The sequence below is a fragment of the Pseudopipra pipra genome, chromosome 1 (genome assembly GCF_036250125.1).
Source record: "Pseudopipra pipra isolate bDixPip1 chromosome 1, bDixPip1.hap1, whole genome shotgun sequence".
NCBI lineage: Eukaryota > Metazoa > Chordata > Aves > Passeriformes > Pipridae > Pseudopipra > Pseudopipra pipra.
The window spans coordinates 39,415,427-39,436,525 of NC_087549.1; the positions used below are offsets into that span (position 1 = coordinate 39,415,427).

At 38.9% G+C, this 21,099-nt stretch overlaps 1 protein-coding gene across 3 annotated transcripts; it reads left to right on the forward strand.

The window, feature by feature from the left end:
* The first annotated feature begins 224 nt into the window (after positions 1-224).
* On the forward strand, positions 225-19,690 carry LOC135413342 (DGAT1/2-independent enzyme synthesizing storage lipids-like). 3 transcript variants are annotated; one of them, XM_064652947.1, is made up of 7 exons: positions 225-369; positions 6,300-6,630; positions 8,106-8,270; positions 10,986-11,179; positions 16,028-16,088; positions 16,489-16,628; positions 18,476-19,690. In XM_064652947.1, exons 2-7 carry the CDS (start codon positions 6,303-6,305, stop codon positions 18,578-18,580), a joined length of 993 nt encoding a protein of 330 aa, XP_064509017.1. In that variant the 5' UTR covers positions 225-369; positions 6,300-6,302; the 3' UTR covers positions 18,581-19,690. The 3 variants fall into 3 exon arrangements, with proteins under 3 accessions (XP_064509017.1, XP_064509008.1, XP_064509027.1); XM_064652938.1 differs by lacking the exon at positions 225-369 and adding an exon at positions 592-1,045; XM_064652957.1 differs by lacking the exons at positions 225-369; positions 16,028-16,088 and adding an exon at positions 592-1,045.
* The last annotated feature ends 1,409 nt before the right edge of the window (positions 19,691-21,099 follow it).

The window sequence follows — 21,099 nt, forward strand, 5'->3', positions numbered from 1 at the left end:
TCTCAACTCAGCAGTCAATGACACTCTGAAAGTTTTCTTAATCAACGTAGACATGAATTGGCTGGAAGCACGTCCCGGGGAGGCTTCTCTTTTCCAACCAGGGAACTGCACCGAAGGTTCCGCGTCTCCCCTGTCCTCCGGTGATGGGAAGCGGCGTCTCCACCCCGGCGCGCCAGGGCGGGGCCCCCGGCGCCCGCCCAAAGATTTTTATTGTTGAAGAATTAAAAATGGAGATTTGAGCGCGCAGCCCACTGGTGCTGCCAGGCCCAGCCCCGCCTCCTCGTCCCTGACGCGGGGGTGGCAGCGCGTTTATCCCGGGACGGGGCCCCATCCGCGGGGTCCGGGGGACGGCGCGATTGCTCAGGGCAGGTGAGCGGGGCGGGGGGACGGGACGGGACGGGACGGGACGGGACGGGACGGAGGGTGGAGGGGGAGGTTCTGTCGCCCCGCGGGGAGCAGGCGACGGGGGAGGGTCCGGCAGCGTTGCAGCACCTCCGTGCTTCAGCCGCGATTCGCTTTCAGGGACCCTGAGCGCCTGAAATGGGAGAAACCGCCCGAGTCTTCCCAGTGTTGACGTTTGGAAACGTTTAATGACGTTTCCAGGTGGAGAAAAAGGCGCTTGCTATATTTTACTTGTGCCTGAGCAGGACGGGTACCAGCACTGAACTCAGATCCTGCTCCTCATACACCCGACCGTGTGTGCTCGCAGCTCGGAAAGCCAACCATATCCTGGCCTGCATCACAAGTGTGGCCAGCAGGCTAAGGGAGGTGATTCTGCCCCTGTAGCCCGCTCCAGGTGTGAGACATCACCTGGAGTACTGCATCCAGCTCTGGGGTCCTCAGCACAGTAAAGACATGGACCTGTTGGGTCTAGAGAAGGACCACAAAGATGATCAGAGGGCTGGAGCAGCTCTCCTGTGAAGACAGGCTGACAGAGTTAGGATTGTTCAGCCTGAGGAAGAGAAAGGTTCTGGGAGACCTCATGGCAGCGTTCCAGTATCTGAAGAGGGCCTACGAGAGAGCTGGAGATGGACTTTTTGTTTGGGTATGTAGTGACAAGGAGGAATGATTTAAACTGAAAGAGGGCAGGTTTAGGTTAGATATCTGGAAGAACTTTACTGTGAGAGTGCTGAGACACTGGACCAGGTTGCCCAGAGAAGTTGTGGATGCCCCATCCCTGGCAGTGTTTAAAGCCAGGCTGAATGGGGCGTTGAGCAACCTAGTGGAAGATGTCCCTGCCCATAGCTGGAACCAGCTGATCTTTAAGGTCCCTTCCAACCCAAAACATTCTATGAGTCTATGATTTTATTATTCCAGCTTTTACCTGCCACATTTCTGGGAACTGAGCTGAGCAAGTATGCTCAGTCAGGGTAGTGCCTAATTTCCACATGCTCAATCAAACCTGAGTGGGAATTCAGTTACCCGTATTTGCTGAGGCTGTAAACGGGAAACAATACTCCAGGTTAGGTATCCTCAGTGTGTGCAAAAGGTGGAATGACTGTGAAAAGCTGGAATACTGGGCACTGTAATTGCTTGTAGTTTCTTTCCTGAGGGGATAGACCCTTCATTTTTGGAGTAGATGTACTGAAGATAGGGAAAGCTCTAGAAACATAGGAGTGTACAAGTAGGGTGGATTTATGGAGCCAAATAAAGTGGGTGTTGACAGGGTGAGATCAGCAAGAGAGTAATTTTCCATGAAACTGCCACAAAACATCCAGGAAATGTAAAACTGGAATTTCATTTACATTGAAAGGTAAGATGCAGAACTGTAACTGTTCGATGACTCCCTGTGTGAAACAGAGCAGTTGAGTTCAATGAAAGAGTAGGAGCCTGCCACAAGAGAGCAGGTGTCAAAAAATAATCTCTAGAAGAGTCTGCAGTTACTTTACACTGATCTTCCCACTATGCTCTGCTATACTACTGCCAGGAGCAAACTGGTGAGCATCAAGACCAAGATTATAATCCTTCAGTCATTGTTGAAAGCCAGATACAAGGTTTTAATTTTGTTGTAATAGGTCTCTTGTGACAGCTTTGTTCTTCCCTGGGATTATAGTGTTGGTAAGATTATCCTTATCAACAAATGATGCTTCATCAAGAGCTAAGGATCTGAACAACTTGTAGGAGACTTGTTGAAAGGGGAGCTCCCATTTAAGTAGGGAGACAGTAGTTTAATTTCTCTCTGATATCATCTAATTTTTGTTATAGATAAAGCTATTACTCTGGAATTCAATGTGCTTTATAGGTGGAGCCCAAACAAATACTTCATATGTCAACGCACGTGTTGTAGAGAACAATGAAATCACTCAGAACAGTAGCTCAAAGTCCATCACTAGATAAGATGAAAAAAATGTAGACAATTTAAAAAATGTTTGTTTTTTTTTTCAGTAATAAAATACTATACCCACTTGTTAACCTTTTATAGGATATTCAGTATTGAAGAACATTGCAGCTGCTCCTGGCTCAGATTTGATAAAAGCATAAGAAAAATTTCTCTTTTAAATATTGACATTTGGGGCAATGAGTAACCAAAACAGTTATGAGTAAATATGTTGCAGTAACACTCTTGCATTGTCTCCTAGTGCACGATCAAGAAGGTTTTTAGTAGTAGCCTTGCAATAGGCACTCAAATGTAGTAACTTCCTATATGGTGTTTGATAGAAAGAAAGCTTCGAAACTGTGTTTGTGGTTTCAGCAAGGGACTGGTGAGAGCCAGTAGAACATGGAAAAATAGAAGTCCTGTCCCGTTGTAGTCCTTTGATATTATAGCGGCATTAAAGAGGAATGATGTGACTCACATCATATGGTCCAAAAACCAGGGTCCACGGTTCAGTGATCAAAGTTCATTCTTTCCTTATGAAATATTGGAGGTAGTGTACCACTGAACTGAGTGAGCAGGAACTGAACCATGGTTGAGCAAACAATTTCCAGAAAAAAACATACCACTTCTAGTTTTTCCTCAATTTATCAATCATTTATTCTTTCTCCGCTCTTGGATTCAACTGGAATGATGTTGAATTAGCTTGTATCCCACCCACCCAGACTAGCTGGCAGAAGGTGAACTCACTCCATGTGTACCCAACTACTTGCGGGTGTGTTTGGTCCAATCTGTACTGTTAAAATCTGTTTTGTAGCTTTTTTAAAAGTATGATTTTGCACACTGAAGTATTTTATTTTCTTTCTAAAGCTTTTTTCAGTGTCTACATTGACCTTAAAATCAGAAATAAGTAAGTTAAAGTCTTCATTTATACTGTAGTCTGTGAGCAAACAAGGTTAAAGGTAGTGATCTTCCAGCCAGCAAGTGATTTTCTGTTAGATAAAAATTGGGATGGAGGAAGAAGAATCATGGGATGTTACACTGTTTACACTGATCAATGTAAACATCCTATTAATACTAGAAGAAAATTCAGAAAATGCTGAATAATGTAGGATGTAGACTCAGTTCTTATTTGGTGGAGATTCCGCCACTGATGGATACTTTTTCGTCATGTTAGTTGATGACATCATCCATTTCATATGTGCTCCACTTAAAAGAGCTGTTATTTTTTAATAAAAATTTCAAGCATCATCAGTAATATACTTGCATAATACCCGTAGGCCAACTTAAGTTTGGGCTGTTCCCAAGGCTGGTTTTGCTTGTGCCAGCATTTTCACAGGCATCCTGTTAGCAGGGAGCCAAGCTGATTTGTTGGAGACCAACCTGGGGGTGAGAACATACAGCAAGGGGCTGGTGGAAGGGGCTGGCAACTTTCAAGTAGCAGCTTATATGTGGCTTAAAGTGACTCTTTGAGAAGCCCCTGTAAAACTGTATGTGCATGACACCTGCACAAGCTATGAAACCTCTACTTCCTTCAAAGAATGGCGGTGAATTTGTTTACAAGGTCTGTTTCCCACAAAATTGTAGGGTGGCATCAGTGACCTTCATCACATACCAGCTTCTCAGTTATCTTGCCAGAAGTTTATCTGGCTGCTGAGTCTGCAATTACTTGTGTTTGAGGGTTTACGAATAATCTTAAATCTGTTCCAATCCAGTGGATTATCTCTAGTCTTTCAAGTTACTAGAAATGAATATCGGGGGCCAGAGGGAATTTCAGGTGGTTTTAAAATGAATGTTAGGTACAAGAAGGTACCTGGACTTGTTAATCTTTAAAGTGTTGGTAGATTGATTATATGATCTCTTGTTCACCAGTGATCCATATATCCAAATTAATCCCCATATCATATAGGGGTTATTATTGATGCACTTACTGTGGATATGGATATTTTATCTGTGATTTTAAGACAGTTTTGGTACTGGCTGTACTAATCTGTGTTCCAGATCTGAAGCCCCCATAATGATGCAAAATCTACTCACTTCCTTCACCCTCTGTTGCAGGCTGAATGAGTTATTCCAAGTACTGCTCAGTATTTTTGATTCAGTATCCTGAGACAGGCCATTAATGTGATCTTCTCCTGGGCTCTGTCAGCATAGCATGCTTTGCGCGCATTGAGGATTTGTAGTCCGTGCTCTTATCAGCAACTTTAAGCAATTAAAAACTTAACTATAGAGTAGCACCACACCACTAGCTTTATCCTTCTTGAACACTGTCTCAGCAGAGATTTTAATGTCTGAATCATGCAGACTGTTCATTTTTTAGTTTGATGTTATTGATAAAATCTCTTTTCAGTGACAGTTTCTAGATTTTCCTATATCTTAGTCAGGCATATAAAGGATATAAACATTCACCAGGATATAAACAATTCTGTATTAATTCTTGTGACTTTCTTTTGTTTACACCATGCCGAGCGTCTTTTAATACAGCATGTACTTCCTTTGAGCTCCTAGTTTACTATCCTTCCAGCTTGTGCTCTACCTATGAAACTGTCTTTGTCTTACACCAAGAGATTCTCTTCTGATTCTCTCCCCCATCTCGCTGCAGGGGGAAGTGAACAAGCGGCTCTGTGGTGCTCAGCTGCCTGCTGGGGTTAAACCACAATGGTCCTTTTTGGTGTCCAATATGGATTTTGAAGGGTTTAAGATAAGGACAGATTCCATTGGAATGTGGAAGACCAAATTTATAGCTACTGCAGCTACTCAGTCCACAGGGCTTGTCATGGGGCTTGCTTGCCTTACTGAATGTTAGACTCTAGTGTTTGTTTGTGGCTGCCTTTTGCTTTTGCTGTTTGCTGTACTCCTTCTCATCCGTAATTCTGAAGGGAGCTGTGCTTTACACCAGTCCACCCCTATATTCTACCCAGGGCTTCAAAGAAGGAAAGCAAAAGTGGAGTGATTAGGTGCAGCAGGTTTGCTCATATAAGTGTGCAGCTGAAGACATAAAGTTAGAAAAGTCTGGGCTTGCTGTATTTTATGATCCTGGCACTGACTGTGGCAATTACGATTTGTTTCTTGTACGTACTTGTTCTGGTGTTGGAGCAGAAAACTTGTTAAACAAGTAGCAGCCTGATTGAGGCAAATAAAATCTGTATTCAGTTATGGATTACTGAACTGGATTGCAATGTTTAAGTCTCTGGCTAACGCTCAAAAATCTTAAAAGCAGCCAGGGGTGCTGAAGTGCTCTTGCATTCCAGGGTAACCACTACCTGTTGTTAGGCTGACAGGGTCCACTGTAGGAACAGACTAACTTGAGAGCTCCATGTGGCAAACATGTCAGTAAAGCCATGGAGCCCTCTTGGCCCTTGCTAGGGCTGGAAGATTGGAAAGAAGGGTGTATTGGAATTGTTGTATGGATGAGGATTGAAGAGCTGCTTTTCCCAGTGCTCCCAGCAATACCAAATGCTGCCCCAGGCGCTTACAGGCCTTGTGAAGGAGCCACGACTGCCCTGGTTTTGCTTGCTGGCCCTTCAGCTGCTCACTCTGCTGTTTGATCCCCTTACTGCCAAAAGGGGAGGGAGCAGAAGCCTAGGCTGGACCCTCTGCAGAGGATGGACCCTCTGCACCTCTGGCAGCAGTCTTGGCTAACACTGCTGAAAATACTTACCACTTACCCTCTTCTGAGATTCTAAAATGTAAGCTACACTTACACAGAGAAATAATCTGATCAGCCATGTTGTAGGGATCCTGAGGCTTCTTTGGACTCCAGCCCTTCTCCTTTTAGCCTCTATTATCTAGCTGTATAAAAAGGATCCATAAACACATATAGTAATCTCATAGCCAGCAGCTATCTTAACATGACAGAGACAAAATGTTTGAACCTGTGCTATGCCAAAATAGGCATCAGGTGTATCTACAGAAAGCCTTTTGCCTAAATTGAGAAACTTCCATGATTAGAAACTACAGCTGAGTTTTTTCCTTCTCCATGCAGGACATGATAGGTGGAAAAGAATCCTGCACTTCAGGACCGATACCAATGACTGACCTCAGCTGCCTTGTCTACGGACTGGAAGAATGGACTGTTGTGGAGTTCCTGAAGCAATACCTTTTTCATTTGATCATTGCCTCACTCACAATTATTGCAATATTAGTTTTTTTTATAGTTCCTTTAACAATTGGCTTTTTCATTTACCTTTCTAATATTTCACTTTTAATATATCAGAGGAACAGCGAGTTAGAAGCAGATCCCTTGAGTGATGTTTGGGACAGAGCAAGGAAAACCATAGCAAGCTTTTGGGATATATATGCAAGAATATGGCATGGTAAGTATGACATGACTTGTCTGAAGCTTTGAATTACAGTAAGTAGTAAATACACAGTAGTTTTAATTTTAATTTTTTCTTCCAAATGGATGCAAATAAATTACATTTATTGTACTTTGTATGGCATCTAACCCAAAAGTTTCTGTCTCGAAGACTGATTGCAATATAGAATAAGCAGAATGAAAGGGAGAAATTAATTAATATGGGGTAAATTTCTCTTAAGTGGATAGGCAGGTGCATTTCTCTGTATATGGTATCAGAGTGAAGTGCAGTGTTGATGTTAGTTCTATTTGTAAATGTAATTACTTTATTTTTAGTTGGTAAAAACTACTTTGTGTTGTGACAATTAAAAATAATTTTAAGAGCTATATGGATGAAGAAGTAATTAGATATCACATCTAAGTTTGTACTGTGGCAGAATTTAAAAACTAACCTGACTTTACAGTTTCATTACACTCAACCTCCAGATACTTTCAACACACCCCACTCTGTACGAAAATCCTCAGCAGCCTGCTAGGCTCTTGTTCTTTCCACAGACGTGGTTTAAGACTATCACAAGGTAACTTTACCATTCTAAGGATGAAGACTAATAGCTATGTTGCTATCCTGCTATGCTTTTCCCTTAATCTTTGAACATCCTGCATATAAAAATTTCTTCACTTCTTCCTAGGTCTCTGCCTGCTCCAATCCCATCCAAACAGCTCATGACAGGAGCTGTAGCAGGGATGGAGATGAAGGCAGACAAGATGGAACACAGCTCTTAGTTGGCAGGAGCTATGGCTTTCCCACGTCTTTGTATACATTAGCCTTCTAATCTGGCTCCACCTAAAACCTAACTCAAACGTAGAAAGAGCCAGGACAAGGATTCATAGAAGTCCATGTCTGTGAGGAAATTCCCTCCCACTGTGAACACATTTCACTCTCGTGTAGAGAACCTCTCTTTGGAATTCTTACAGGTTGTGGTTTCAATTTAAACATCTCACCATTCTCAAAAATAGAAACATTTTATTATGTAAAATCCCAAACTCTTCATTCTGCCTGATACAGAATGGAAATTCATACTTTTGTATTTCAGGAAAGCATCCAGACTGTTTGCCTCTAATTCTGCAAATGAATTGTTTTCACACCAGTTAGTAATTTTTAAAAAATTATTATTATTGTACTATGTACTGAGAAAAGTTCCTAATGGGAAATAATTATTTAGTTCCCTCACTGGGGAAAATGTCAGGTTCAGGTCTCATCTAGTGATTAAACTGACCAATAAATCAGTCCAGTGATAAGCTATGTTGTTTGAGGGACTTTATTTTTGCTATTGACCAAAAGTCCCATCCAGAACCTAATTATTTTAAATGCTACTGCAGAGACTTTCACAACTCTCTGCAAGTCATTTAACAAAGGACAGTAAATGGTTTTCTTTAAACTGCCAGATGATTAACAGATATCATTGTCAGTGTATTATTTTCCATTCCAAACAGGTTATGAGCTTCATGGTGTGGAAAACCTACCAGAAGGACCAGGCATTCTTGTGTATTACCATGGAGCTATTCCTGTAGACTACCTTTACTTTTTGTCGAGACTGTTTCTCTGGAAGAAAAGACTTTGTCTGTCAGTAGCTGATCATTTTGTCTTTCGTTTACCAGGTAAAAACATGTTCCCTTGTATTTAAGCATTCTGGATTCACCCAACCTGTTGCTAGTTTTGGTAAACCTGACATTTTAAACACTTTGCTATGCTTTAAAGAGAGCTTTCAAACTAAAAGACTGCTTTTAGACTTTTAAACAAGAAGTTGGTAGGTGTAACAGGACAAACAGGTAGAATGTCCTGTCATTTCAGTGAAAACATTGGTAAACCCTCCAGAGCCAACGAATAGATTTAGATTCCTCTTGAAATGTAATGTCATGCCTCAGTAGAAAGTGCTGGATAAGACTCTATTATTGATCTAGTGCTGAGTAGTCAGCAGTGGGTTATGAGTGCAGAAGAGCTCAGGGAATGGTAGGATATCAGTTACCTACTTGCCCTCTACATTGGGTAGGCATTGCAGTGGAGTATGACTTTGTTGAAGATTTTACTGTTGAAGAGAGCTCTGTAATACTGGCCACCACAATATATTCAACACACTGTACACTGAGAAAGAAAGAAAGAAAAATTCCATCATGAAAAGGAGAAGATACAGAGAAACAAAAAAATGTCAATTTTATAAAAACAAAGCATAAAGAAGAGCATCCCAAAGGAATATCAGGGAGACTATTTCAAGGAACCTTTATACTACTTATATTAAAAGCTATTATAATAATAAAGAGTAAAGGAAGCTATTTAGAAGTAGAAGGATACTCTTCAGAAAAGGAAGTTTTGTCCAAACACTGAAAACAAATAGTATGAAGCAAGTTTGATGTGAAAACCATGTTCAGGTACCCCTCGAAAGATGACAAGAATTTTTTACAAGTGCATTTAGTAGGTACTAAGTGGTACTAAGCACATCAGAAGTATGAAGTTGTCAAGAGATGACTGGCTTTTTACAGTACCCACAAAAGAAGAGAAAGCTTAGCAGAATGTTGCAACAGAGACTCTTTTTAAGGGATAAATAAGAGGGCGCTGTTTCAAATTGAAGTGTCTGTAGCACAGATTTTTATTAAAAATGTATAGTACACCATGGTCAGGACTCAGTAATACACTTAGCTGTGCAATTTCTGGACTATTGGTGTCTGCATAACATATTGTTTGAATTATGTTCATGCTAGAGGAACAGAAGGTGCCAAATATGGTGTCAACCTATAAAAAGGCTACAAAAAGGCATTTGGTAAAAAAGACCACAAATAATTGAGATCAGACCTCTCCATTGCATTAGTAGAAAATGTGGCTAAAAGTAATAGCCTGAGCATAATTTCTCCCTAATGTGCTCTACCATATTTACTTGCTTTTTGCAAAGAAATGTTACACTTCATGGATAGGTTCTTTAAAGAATGCTCATGAACATATGCTGAACCTCAGTTCAATTTATTTATAGGATTAATCACGGTTACAGGAGAATTCTTCTTGTGAATTAATAACATCTCAGAGTAGCTGCAAAGTAATAAAGTTACAAAAAAAGAACAATGATGATCAGAGGCCTGGCATGGCTTCCTTTGAAGAGACAGTACATAAGAGAGAAGTCTTGAATGACTGAGGGATACAAAATTCTGTGTGATCTGGAAAAGGGAATAAGAAGTGAAAAAATGTTTATATGATACATTATAATTCCTAACAGTCAAAAAAGTTTTAAAGCCAAGCAAACGAAGTACCTCTTCACTTAATAAGGATACGGCATTCCTGACTGTAGGATAAAACCAAAATATATATCTGAGTTCACAAAGGGCTTAAACAAAGTCAGCATCTGTCTTTGACAGAAAGATCTATCAAACATGGTACCTTGAATGAGATTAAATAAAATTACAAGATTCAGCACTGTGTTTTCCATTGTCTTCCAAAGTTTCTGTTGCAGACCTTTGTCAAAGTTGTACTGCTAAGCACCAGTTCTGGCAGTCCATAGTTATTGCTTACGTTTATTATAAAAAAATTTCTTTGCAAATTATGCTGTTCGAACAGTGAATTTGCAGATTGAGGAAATGCTTGTTTGTGGAAAGTTGGATGGGAATTCCAAACCAATATATTTAAAATGTGAATATAACATAAGAAAGCATAGAATGCTTCCATCTTTCTAAATCTGTCTTTTAGAGAAATCCCAATTACGGAAACAGAGGAAGGAGATTGACTGAAATGTTCATGTGGTGCTGAAATTGCCCCGCTGACTTCTGTCATTCATGCATCTTAAGTCTTACAGCAGTCCAAGTTGATCCACATAGTTTGCAATTTAACCACAAAATACACAATTTAACAACTCGAAAACTAAATGTTTAAAATGTTAAACATCACATTTTCTTTTAAAATAAATAGATGCTTCTCAAGTATTTATTTTTGCAGTAATCTTTATTGTACTGATTTTTTCCCCTGTATTGAAGTATATAAAAAGAAGGAGAGAGGAATAGACACTTGTTTTCAGATTTCTAGCTATGATGCACAAGTTTTGCTTGCATAGCGGGTGTTTTGATAAGTATAGAAAATAGCATGTGGAAACATTAGTCTATTGAGATGCTCCTGATAAGATGGTTCATCTTCATAACATTTGGGCAAAAATATTTTCATGTCTTTGTCATTTTGCCAATATTTCCTCTGTAAGTGTCTTACGTCCTTCATAAAAATTTGTCTTGGTCTAAATATATCTAATAGATTTTCATTTAGCTGTAATCTGGTTCCTACATGCAAGCAGTGTTTGTGATATACTGTTATAATAATATGCATTTGCTACTTATTTATTGCAGGACTTAAATTATTATTGAGAGTGACAGGTGTTATACCAGGCACAAGGGAGGAGTGTCTCCTTGCACTCAAGAATGGATACTTGGTGTCCATCTCACCAGGTGGAGTTAGAGAAGCACTATTCAGTGATGAAAGTTACCAACTCATGTGGGGAAATAGAAAAGGTTTTGCTCAGGTTGCTCTAGATGCAAAAGTGGTGAGTATTATTATTGTTATTATTATTATTATTACTACCACTAACAATCCCAGTTTATACCTTTTGCATACGTGCTTCATTATAAAAGGCAGCTTAGGGGTATTTGTTGGAAAATCTTCCAGGCAAAAAACATGGTTCAGAAGTAAAGATTTCTTTACCTCTTCACATCACTTTACTCAAGCACATTAATCCATAAGGAGCAAGGATTTTGTGGAACCATTGAACTTTTTCTTGCCTGTTGCAAAGCATCCACCTCTGCAGTTCCATGTCTACAGTTCCATCATGCAGGTATCCAGTGTCTCATCTTGGCTGTACTTCAGAAATCTTTGTTGTGGTCCTTCTCCAGATTGTCCTAAGGTTTCATTCTTTTTTTCTCATCCTACTTCCATCTTAATTGCTTCTATATACCCAGACGTTTTCTTATGGCTCTTTCATGTATTATCTTTATCTTTCTTCTCATTTATTCTGGGAGGATCTCGGATTTTGTCCTTTCCCTTACTTTTCTTCATGTTTGTGAAAGATAGCATCAACTAACCCAAGGTATGTCTACATCAATGTCTGAGTTTGACTCATGTGGGCACTTTTGAAGCAGTTTTTCATCTCACTCACCATTCTGTCATTCACATTAAGGAACATTAAGGAACCTGAGCTGCATTTCATTTGGCTGAAAATAAACCAGGAGTGGGACCTAATACTCTCCAGTTGCAAATGAGCATTCAGTCAGTGGTACCAAAGAAGTATTAGTTCTACATAAAAACAGAACATTGAAATGTGTTCAGTGTTGATGTCAGATCCTCAGCATCCTCTAGAGGTGTGCTTCTATTGGTTTGCACTCCACCAATATACACATGGCCAGTGTTTCAGTTACAGTTTCCATATGGATGATAATCTTCAAATACAACCCTCTACCAGTAGCTCTGACTTCTTCTGTCTAAATCCACCTGTGAGCCTGTATCTCATAGGAAGTTATTTTATTTGGGTCGGCATACAGCTAAATGAACAGCAACCCTGTCTTCTTCCTAACTGCCACTTCTCATCCCCATCACCACTAGATACAAGTTTTCTGCCTTAATTGAGACTTAACATACCTGGTGCTTTTTGTGTCTGACAATACTGGTGCAAATCCAGGTTTCATCTGTTCTGCCATGAGCTTTCTGCTGCTTTCTCATGAATTGCACAACCATCAATTTTACTTCACATTCTTATGGATATCTCATCAATTACAGTGCTCTTTGACCTTCCACTTAAACTTTTCTGTCTATATAAGAGAAGCTGTAAAGGGAGTTGATTTCTTCCCATGAAATTTGAATTTCTTACCATTCCTTTCAGATTTTTGTGCAGTTATCTCTCTTTCTCACCCCATCCGATCTGTTGCTTCTCAAGCTTTGTTTTGGTCTTTTGTGCTATAGCTCCTACTGCAAAGTACCTGGAGTTGCAAAATTCATGCTTCAGGTTAATATTTCTTCATAACTCTATCTCTGAATTTTTGTGGGGATATAACTAAACACTAGAATTAACTTAGGGGCACTTACCCAGTGGATAAAGTAATTTTAGGCTGGGAGACCTATTTCTACATCAATGTCTCGTTATGTGGCCTTTTAAAAAGTCATGTTTGATGTGATTCTGTTCCCTTTCCTGTCCTTTTTCTCAAAAGTGTGGGCTGGTAAATGTTCCATACTTTATATATTGTGCGGGCCCGTACAGCACTGCTACTAGGTAAATACCAGAATGTGAATAGGATAAACTTAGTCCATTCATATGGACATTTTGAATTCCCTTATAGTATTCTTATGTATTAAGTGAATAATATACTCAAAGAGTCAGAAAGAGGTGTCACTTTAACAACTTGAGTGATTTCTAGTGATTTAGCTTTCATATCTGATTTTCAAGCTACTTCAAATATTTGAACAATCTATTGCCAAATGTTTTCCCTTCACCTGCAACCTTACAGTAATACAGTGTAATAGGTTGTGGTTTTTTTTTAAATAAAAATTGAATTAAAAAACTCTGAGTGCCCTTACATAGACTGCCACCCTGATCAAAACACATCACAAAAATCCTCGCTAGTAATCCTCTTAATTCTACCAGTTTTACATAACTTAGAAGCACATGGAAATAGCTGAACAGTAGTACCTAAAATTGTTAGCACCTTCTATTTGACAAAATCTGTGGGTTTTTAAAAAAATTTTATTTAATGAATTGGGTATTCATTGAGGATAAGATTCTTTCAGTGTGAAATGATCCTGTGGTCATTTGCATAATGTTTGGTAATATATAGGACTGTTAGCAGGAGGGTAGAGAGAATTTTATCCTTCGACAACTACTATCCTGAGCTTACCTTTACAGTGCTGTGAACTCTTGTATTACTTATTATTGTACTCCTTCAGTTTGGGCTTTTTTTAATGATCAGAAGGTTTGAGTGGATCCCTGTGTGGTGGGCATCATTGTAATTAGCTTGCATCTTTGATATTTCTCTGGAAATATGTGATTGGACACACCTTAGGTAACTAAACACTTAAAAAAAAAAAGTACTGTGCGTTTAACAGTAGAGGAGGCAATATTAAAGTAGCAACTGGATCCCATCTTTTGACAAATTTTAAAATGGATTGTTTGTTTGTTCTTGCTGCATCCTTTTCAATACTGACTAGAATAGTCTTGTACGTTGACCAAAGACCGGGCATTGACTCATCTAACTATCAGAACTTGTTCTATAATGTAGCAATTCGTATATATTTTGCTAATACTTGCTTGGATCCTGAATGAAGGCAAAATAGAATTATAAGGGCCTTTTTTGAATTTATTTACATACAGTGTAGCCATCAACCAAAGAACCACACACACTTTATTCAAAATGACTACGTTGTGGTTAATAACCTGCCACAGATGACTTGAATGGGGATTTCAAAACCAACTTTATATATGAATAGACATTCCCACTCTTCATACAATATTACGGAAGTTCAATAGTTCTTTCTTTGAAAAAGTTGAAGAAAAGCAAACAATGAAGGTAGGTTCAGCCTCAGTCCTTGCCTAAAGGTTTCCACATTCAGTTTCCACTTCATCTTGTGCAATTACTCTGCTTAAGGAGTCAGAGAAGGAGAGTGTTACTATTTAATGTTATGACTCAAAGTGCCTCGGGGACATATATTTGTCTCCATCAAATTTATCTATGCCAGGGACCTGACCTTCAGAAATACCCTTACCTTCAGAAATACCTCTGCCTATGGCTTGGTTTGACAAGTTAATGGGGAGGGTTGATCGTTTCTGAAGATCCCTGAATTTTATCTGTGTCAAAAAATCGGTTCCATTCTATTTTGGTAAAAGATAAACAGAGACTATGGTTTATAAAATTCTCATGTATGTGCAAGGGGTTTGGACTGCTTGATCTCCAGAGGTCCATTCTAGCCCCAGCTATACTGTGATTCTGTGATTTTCAAGCTGACTGGTTGTGATCCAGCTCAATTCCAGCACGGCAAATATAAATCCGGGGGTTACTGCAGATCTGACTGTGCTGCTTTACAAATGTAAGATTTTATATGTGTACCTGTTTTTTCCAGCTTAGGGACTGAAGGTTGCTGCCTACTCTGTACCTCAATGGCTGATCATTGTATGAGAATAGCCTTTGTAGCTGCCAGATTTCTTTATAGCCTGAGATGTATTTCTCTTGCACTATTTCTAAAATTTAAAGTGTTTTGTCTGTATGACAGAGGGTTTCAAGCATTTTACGTGTTAGACATACAGTATTCAATCAATAGCTGAAGCCAACTGTGGTATTTTTAGTATCCAGTACTTACGTGTTTTTAAAAGATATTACTGGTTATTTTTAAGGGGTTATATCTAATAATTTGCCTTAATTTCTCATTCTGAAGGGTTTACCATAAAAACTTTATGTGTGTTTGATATTTTTGTTATCTGTCAGGGTTTTTTTTTTCCTTTTAGTGGTTTCCAACACTTTTGAGTTACTTGTTAGGCTCTACTTAGGTGGTTTTCTTGCTCGTTTTTCTCTTGTCCTATGGTTTTCTGTTCTCTGGTAATGATTCTTAACAGCATAAAAGTCTTCTTTCATTACCTTATGGACAAGTAATTCCAGCAACATGCTCAAAATATGTTTTAAAAAAAGGAAAGAGGACAATAGTGGCCAAAAAATCATTGCATATATGGATACAATCACTGTCAGTTTGTCTACAAATTGTGAAATCTTACCTCAGGCTGTAAGACGTGACTGTTTCAAGTGTGTTTCTTTTTAGTCACAGTAATGAAATGAACGTGTTCTGTAACTGCCTAAGTATCCACCTTCCAGCAGGTGTGTAGTCCAGGTCAGTGAGGACATACAATTGCCTTATTTGTCTAAGGGATCTGCAGAAATATTTTCCAGTGAAATATTATCCAAACGTGACTGCTTCAGTGAGACCCTTCTTTGAGAAGCAGATGAGCCAACCATGAATGTCTAGTTGCTTTCTGCTAGACTTCACAAACTGAATACTCTCCTATTCACCACTTATGATGAAACCTTTAGACAAGGAAACAGCAAAACTTCATTTATGTTCCAGTCATTGGTACTGAAATAAATATATAACATAAAAGTTATATAAACCCTAATACAATGTCAGTAATTTTCCTTACAGATAGTGGCTTTAAAACAGATATTTATGAGAGCTAAGAAATAGAATTTTATTTCTATTCTTGAGTTTATTTTTTATATCAAGATTTCTTGTTTGTTACTTAACTGTCTGATAATTATCTTCTGTATTCAAGTGATTTTCTTAGCTGCATTAACAGGCACTAAAACATAAATTCAAACCTGGTATAACATTTCCATTGTTTTGTTTTATTTTTGTGATCCCTTAGCCCATCATTCCAATGTATACTCAAAATGTCCGTGAAGGCTATAGGACATTTAAAGAAAGAAGTAAGAAGTTAAAAATATATTTTAAGTATTTGGAATGCTTTTTCCACTTTCCTCTCAGATTTCTCTCACTTTTTTCTTAGATTTTGCTTTTCAGACTTCTGCTTGCTTTGCATTTTCTAACACAGTTGCTATGGGTTAGAGGTATCTCAGATATGGAAATAGCTTGTGCATAACTGGTTTGTGCTGTGTGATTTGATTCTTTAATTCAGTCTTATTTCAGTGATCTATTAGGTCTATTGAGCTTTATTTTGGTGGACAGTTACCTCAATCCTGTAACAACTTCTTGACTGTCAGATAAAGTATGCATTTTTAATAAGTCTTCGACATTAATCAGATTTCAAGTTTGGATTGTGTTTTCTGTGGCTGTAATCTCACTTTTTCCTCCCTTAAACTATTTCAGGATTTTTTAGACAGTTATATGAAAGTACTCGATTGCCTTTTATTCCTCCATATGGAGGACTTCCAGTCAAATTTCGCACATACATTGGGAAGCCAATCCCTTATGATCCGAATATAACTACAGAGGAATTAGTCGAAAAGGTAAGTTTTTTCTCCTTGCAAAATTGAGCTATGTACTTTGCCTTCTCTTATATATGTACTTGAAGCTAGGTTTTTTCATGCTTCAGTAAAGACAAATATACTTGTTAAAGCTATGGGCAGTTGAGGTCCGTGATTATTTAATGTAGGGATACCTACAAGTAAGTATTGACATAGTAATAGTTGATTGGGATGCCCTCATCCTTTCAGAATGTGTGAACTCTGTCTTCTTGGCATGTTAACTTTGTTTCTCCCATGCCTTTGGTAACTTTGATAACTGAAATTATGTAAACTGTGTTTTAAGTGCAGTTTTCAGTAACCATGAAAATAAATTTCATAAATAACAAATAACTTTGAGCATCTTCTCTAAATAGCATAGGGCTCTAGAAACAAAGTTCCACAAGAGCTCCAGTCTCATTGTCAAAAGAAAAATGTTAAAAAAATGAGTTGCATCCAAAATATAAAAATATTTTGAGTACCTATAGCTTGGTGAAATCAGTGGTTCCCAGGAGCATAAAGGTGTTTGTAGATCCAGAGTTTAGGCATTTTTCAAAATATTAAGCTAAACAGAAAACATAGTTTTTAAAATTTGTCATGGAAGGTGAAGAGAGGGCTTTATGCAAAAACATAAATCTATAAGCTAGGAGCACATGGATCAAAACACTTGTTATGAATCACTGATGAAAAAACACCTTGCTGCTCCCCAAAAGGTGCAAGAATGCCAACTTTCCTTTCTTTTTTTTTTCCATTTTTTTTCTTTTCTTTTTCTTTTTTCCTTTTTTCAAGGGTCTGCTGCAGATTCTGGGCTTCACAAAAGTGAAACCAGAAAGACAGGTTCGGTCTGTTACAAGGGAACTGCCCCAGTAAGCTGTGGAGTTTGGTCTTAGCATATTTAGGAGGCTGGAAGCAATATGACTGCCCTTACTGTTATTTATATTCTTGTATTTTGGGGGAACAGTATTTTGTGTACCTGCAAAACTGAAATTGAAATTTCCCATGATGCTGATTTACTTTGTTAAAGTCAAGGTTTTGGCCACCCACTTTGACCACCACCCACGTCAGTAGGAGTACAGTTAGGTCTTCTGTGGCTTGTATTACTTAAAGAAAAAAGCAGGTTAATGGGCGTTTGAGGTGAGCAGTGCCCGGCTGACCTCTGTTGGATCCTGCCCTAGAAAGGAATTAGGACATGAACCTGTCAGGAAAGGTTCAGCTACTCTTTTCTTATATTCACAGTGATATTCTACCATGACTCTGGGGTAGATCAGTGGAGTAGATCAGTACCCTTATTTCAAGCTTAAATCTACAAGGAGATAATTTCTTATTTCTTTTAGAAATACAGAATATTGTATACATTCTCTTCCTGAACTTGCATTTGAATCTCATGTAGAGAATATTATGAGTTCTCTTATTATATGCGTGCTGTATATGATCCAGTTACGGAGGACAGACAGGGGTTCCCACTCCAAATTCCTAGTACCAGTAAGGTCAGCTATGGGATCAGATGAGGTTAGTCAGGCTTTGTCCAGCATTTTTGATGAAAACCTTCAGGGACGGAGATTGCACAAACTTAATGTTTGTATATGTTAAAGGCAACTTTGACTTAGTAATGCCCAGCTTTATAAAACTCAATAATTTGAGCCTATCCAAACTGCAATCAATGTTTTTGTTCCTTTCCTTTCCAAGAAAAGTGTCAGTAGGACAACTAGCTAATATAAAAGACATTTTTTTTCTTAGACTGGATCTTATGAGTGAATTTCCCAGTGCCTCTTGAACTTCTGAGAAGTCAGGGGTTATACTATTCTTCCATGCATAAGCAGGTCTGTAAAGGCAAATTTCTCTTCTCTTTTCAGACAAAGACTGCTGTCCAGGCTCTCATAAGAAAGCACCAAACACTTCCAGGCAACATATGGAAGGCTTTACTGGAGCGATTTGATAAACGTCGTAAAAGCGATTAGAATGCTTATGTTTATTTTGTTGTTTTTACAGCATACAGTAAAAAAAAATGTCCTACAGCACTGGTGACTAATAGTTGGTGTTCAACCAGTTTAATTTACAAGTTTCTACAGATTTGGCAGAAGAAAACAGTCGAGAATATCCTGAACTCAGAAAGACTAAAGAAGATGACTTACGTATAATAGCAACGCAACAGCTAAATTCCCCAAAAGGAAATCATGTAGCCAGGATTTTCCTGGTTCCTAAAACAAGTACATACTTACTTGGAGAGCCTTAGCAGTTTTGTCTAGATCTGTGGTTTTGTGTTTTGAGCAGATCACAGTCCAGTCTCAGAGAAGAACCTCAGAGTCAGTGTTGTCCCACCAGAGACCACTCCACAGTGGGCACCTTCCCTGTTGGACCCCATGCAAGACAGTGTCAGAAGAGAAACTGTCTCACTTTAGCTGATGATCTGCTGCTTAGGCATTTTTCTAGAGACTACACAAAGAGACATAATCCCATTAGAACAGATAACAGACTCCTACAAACACATCAGAATAGTGATTCGCACCCTGGAAAGCAGGACTGCTACATCCAAGACTTTGCCCCCACAAAAGAAAGGTCTCTTTAAGAGAGGAAAAAAAAGCTTTAGTTCAGTGTAGTGCTATGCAAGTACGTGCAGAAAGTAGTTTGAAGTTTGATCTGGTACATGCATGCACTATTGCACCATACCATAGTTGTTTAGTGGATGAGGCTGCCCCCAGTCTGAAAATCCCTGGATGTAGCGAGTGCAGTATGGATGTGCTGTATTTTTCTCCCGGTGAACAGGGAACAGACTGTAGGGGTAGCTTACTTAGGCAATGCAACCCTGAGGCTTATCATCGCCGGTGGTTTGCCTAAAAATGCAGTACTGCAACACTGCTGTTTCCATACGGATTTGACTGAAATGTCTGTTTGGAAAGGTAGACGTAGGCAGTGTTGTCATCCTAATGCAATTTGTGGAAAACTGAAACTTGCTACAAAGCGGAATGTGTTTTTACAGGCTGTGGGATGTTGTTACTGGTGGGAGTGGGAGAACTTTGTGTAATCTATCCAATATGCCATTAAATGCAATCACGTCTGTTAACTTCAAACACCAAGAGAGGTAATTTTTGTGCCTCATTTTTCATTCTTGTGCTTTTAATACCTAATCTTTCCCCTCAACATCCTAAAAAGTTACATAGTATCTAAGGAACTGTATACACCATTTGCCCATTTTTCACTAGCAAACTAAATCTACTCTTTGGATTAGAGTAAATTCTTCCCATGCTGCTTCTCCACAAATATTTTTTGCACATCTGGAGAAGGGAGCAGGATAGACAGGTGAGTTATTTCCCTGGAGCAAAAAGACAAGAATCCTGTCCTGAAAAAAATCTCAAATCTCTCCTAAGGTATAGGTATTTTTATTTGAACACCTTAACTATAATTGCTGTATACAGGCAGAAGGATTTTTCTCCCAGCAGAGACTCGACATGCACAGGAAATGATAAACTGAAGCAAACCAAGATGCAGACTGATACACCTGGACAGGAACAGGAATTCAAACCATGAAGTTGTATTACACAACTAATTTCTGTTAGTTGTCTTCTGTCACAGTTGTCTGAAGGGTATTTTCTGGGATCTCAATACGATAGACAAAATTATTATTGAGAAAGAGGAGTGATGTATATGTGATTTTTCTAATAAAAAATTTTAATCAGTTTTTTCCAGAAACACTGTAATACTGCTCTAATAATAAGCAGCTACTATACTATTTTAGTGGATCCCTCTAAATTTTTACTATTTTTAGCACAACAGTATAGAAATTAGAACTAGAAACTGATATTATAGAAACTAGGGCTTGCCATACAAATAGAATTGTAATTGCAAATCAAACCACTCCCCTGCTACCCTTATTTTTAGCCTCTCCATCAAACAACAAAAAAGAAATTAAAAACAGCAAATGCAAATGACCTGTGCCTGCCTCAAAATGAAATTAACATTTACGACTCTTTTTGGTATAGTTTGCCCAGTAAATAATGCAGGGAAATCCTGTTTTCATTACTTTTTGCATATAACGTTTATCCAGCTCAAACTACATGCTTTTCCATTGGGGAAAAATATCCTACTGGTAACACTGGAAAAATAATAAGATCATAGAATCATAGACTATCCTGAGTTGAAAGGGAACCACAGGCATCATCAAACCCCAACTCCTGGCCCTGCATGACAGCCCCAGGAGTCAGACCATGTGCCTGAAAGTGTTGTCCAAACACTTCTTGAACTCCGGCAGGCTTGGTGCTGTGACCAATTAATTGAGTGACAGCGCAAACAGACTTATACAAATGCACAGCTGAGCAGCCGCAGATGTTGAACAGGCAGATGATGTGAATGTAGAAGACAGCCAGTCGGAAAAGAATGGGAAGCAAAGATCTGAAAGAGCTCACAGCCAGTTCCGGCCAGTTCACCTCTGCTAAGGTTGAGGAAGCAGCCATGGTGGAGTTACATGTCGTCCCAGAAGGCA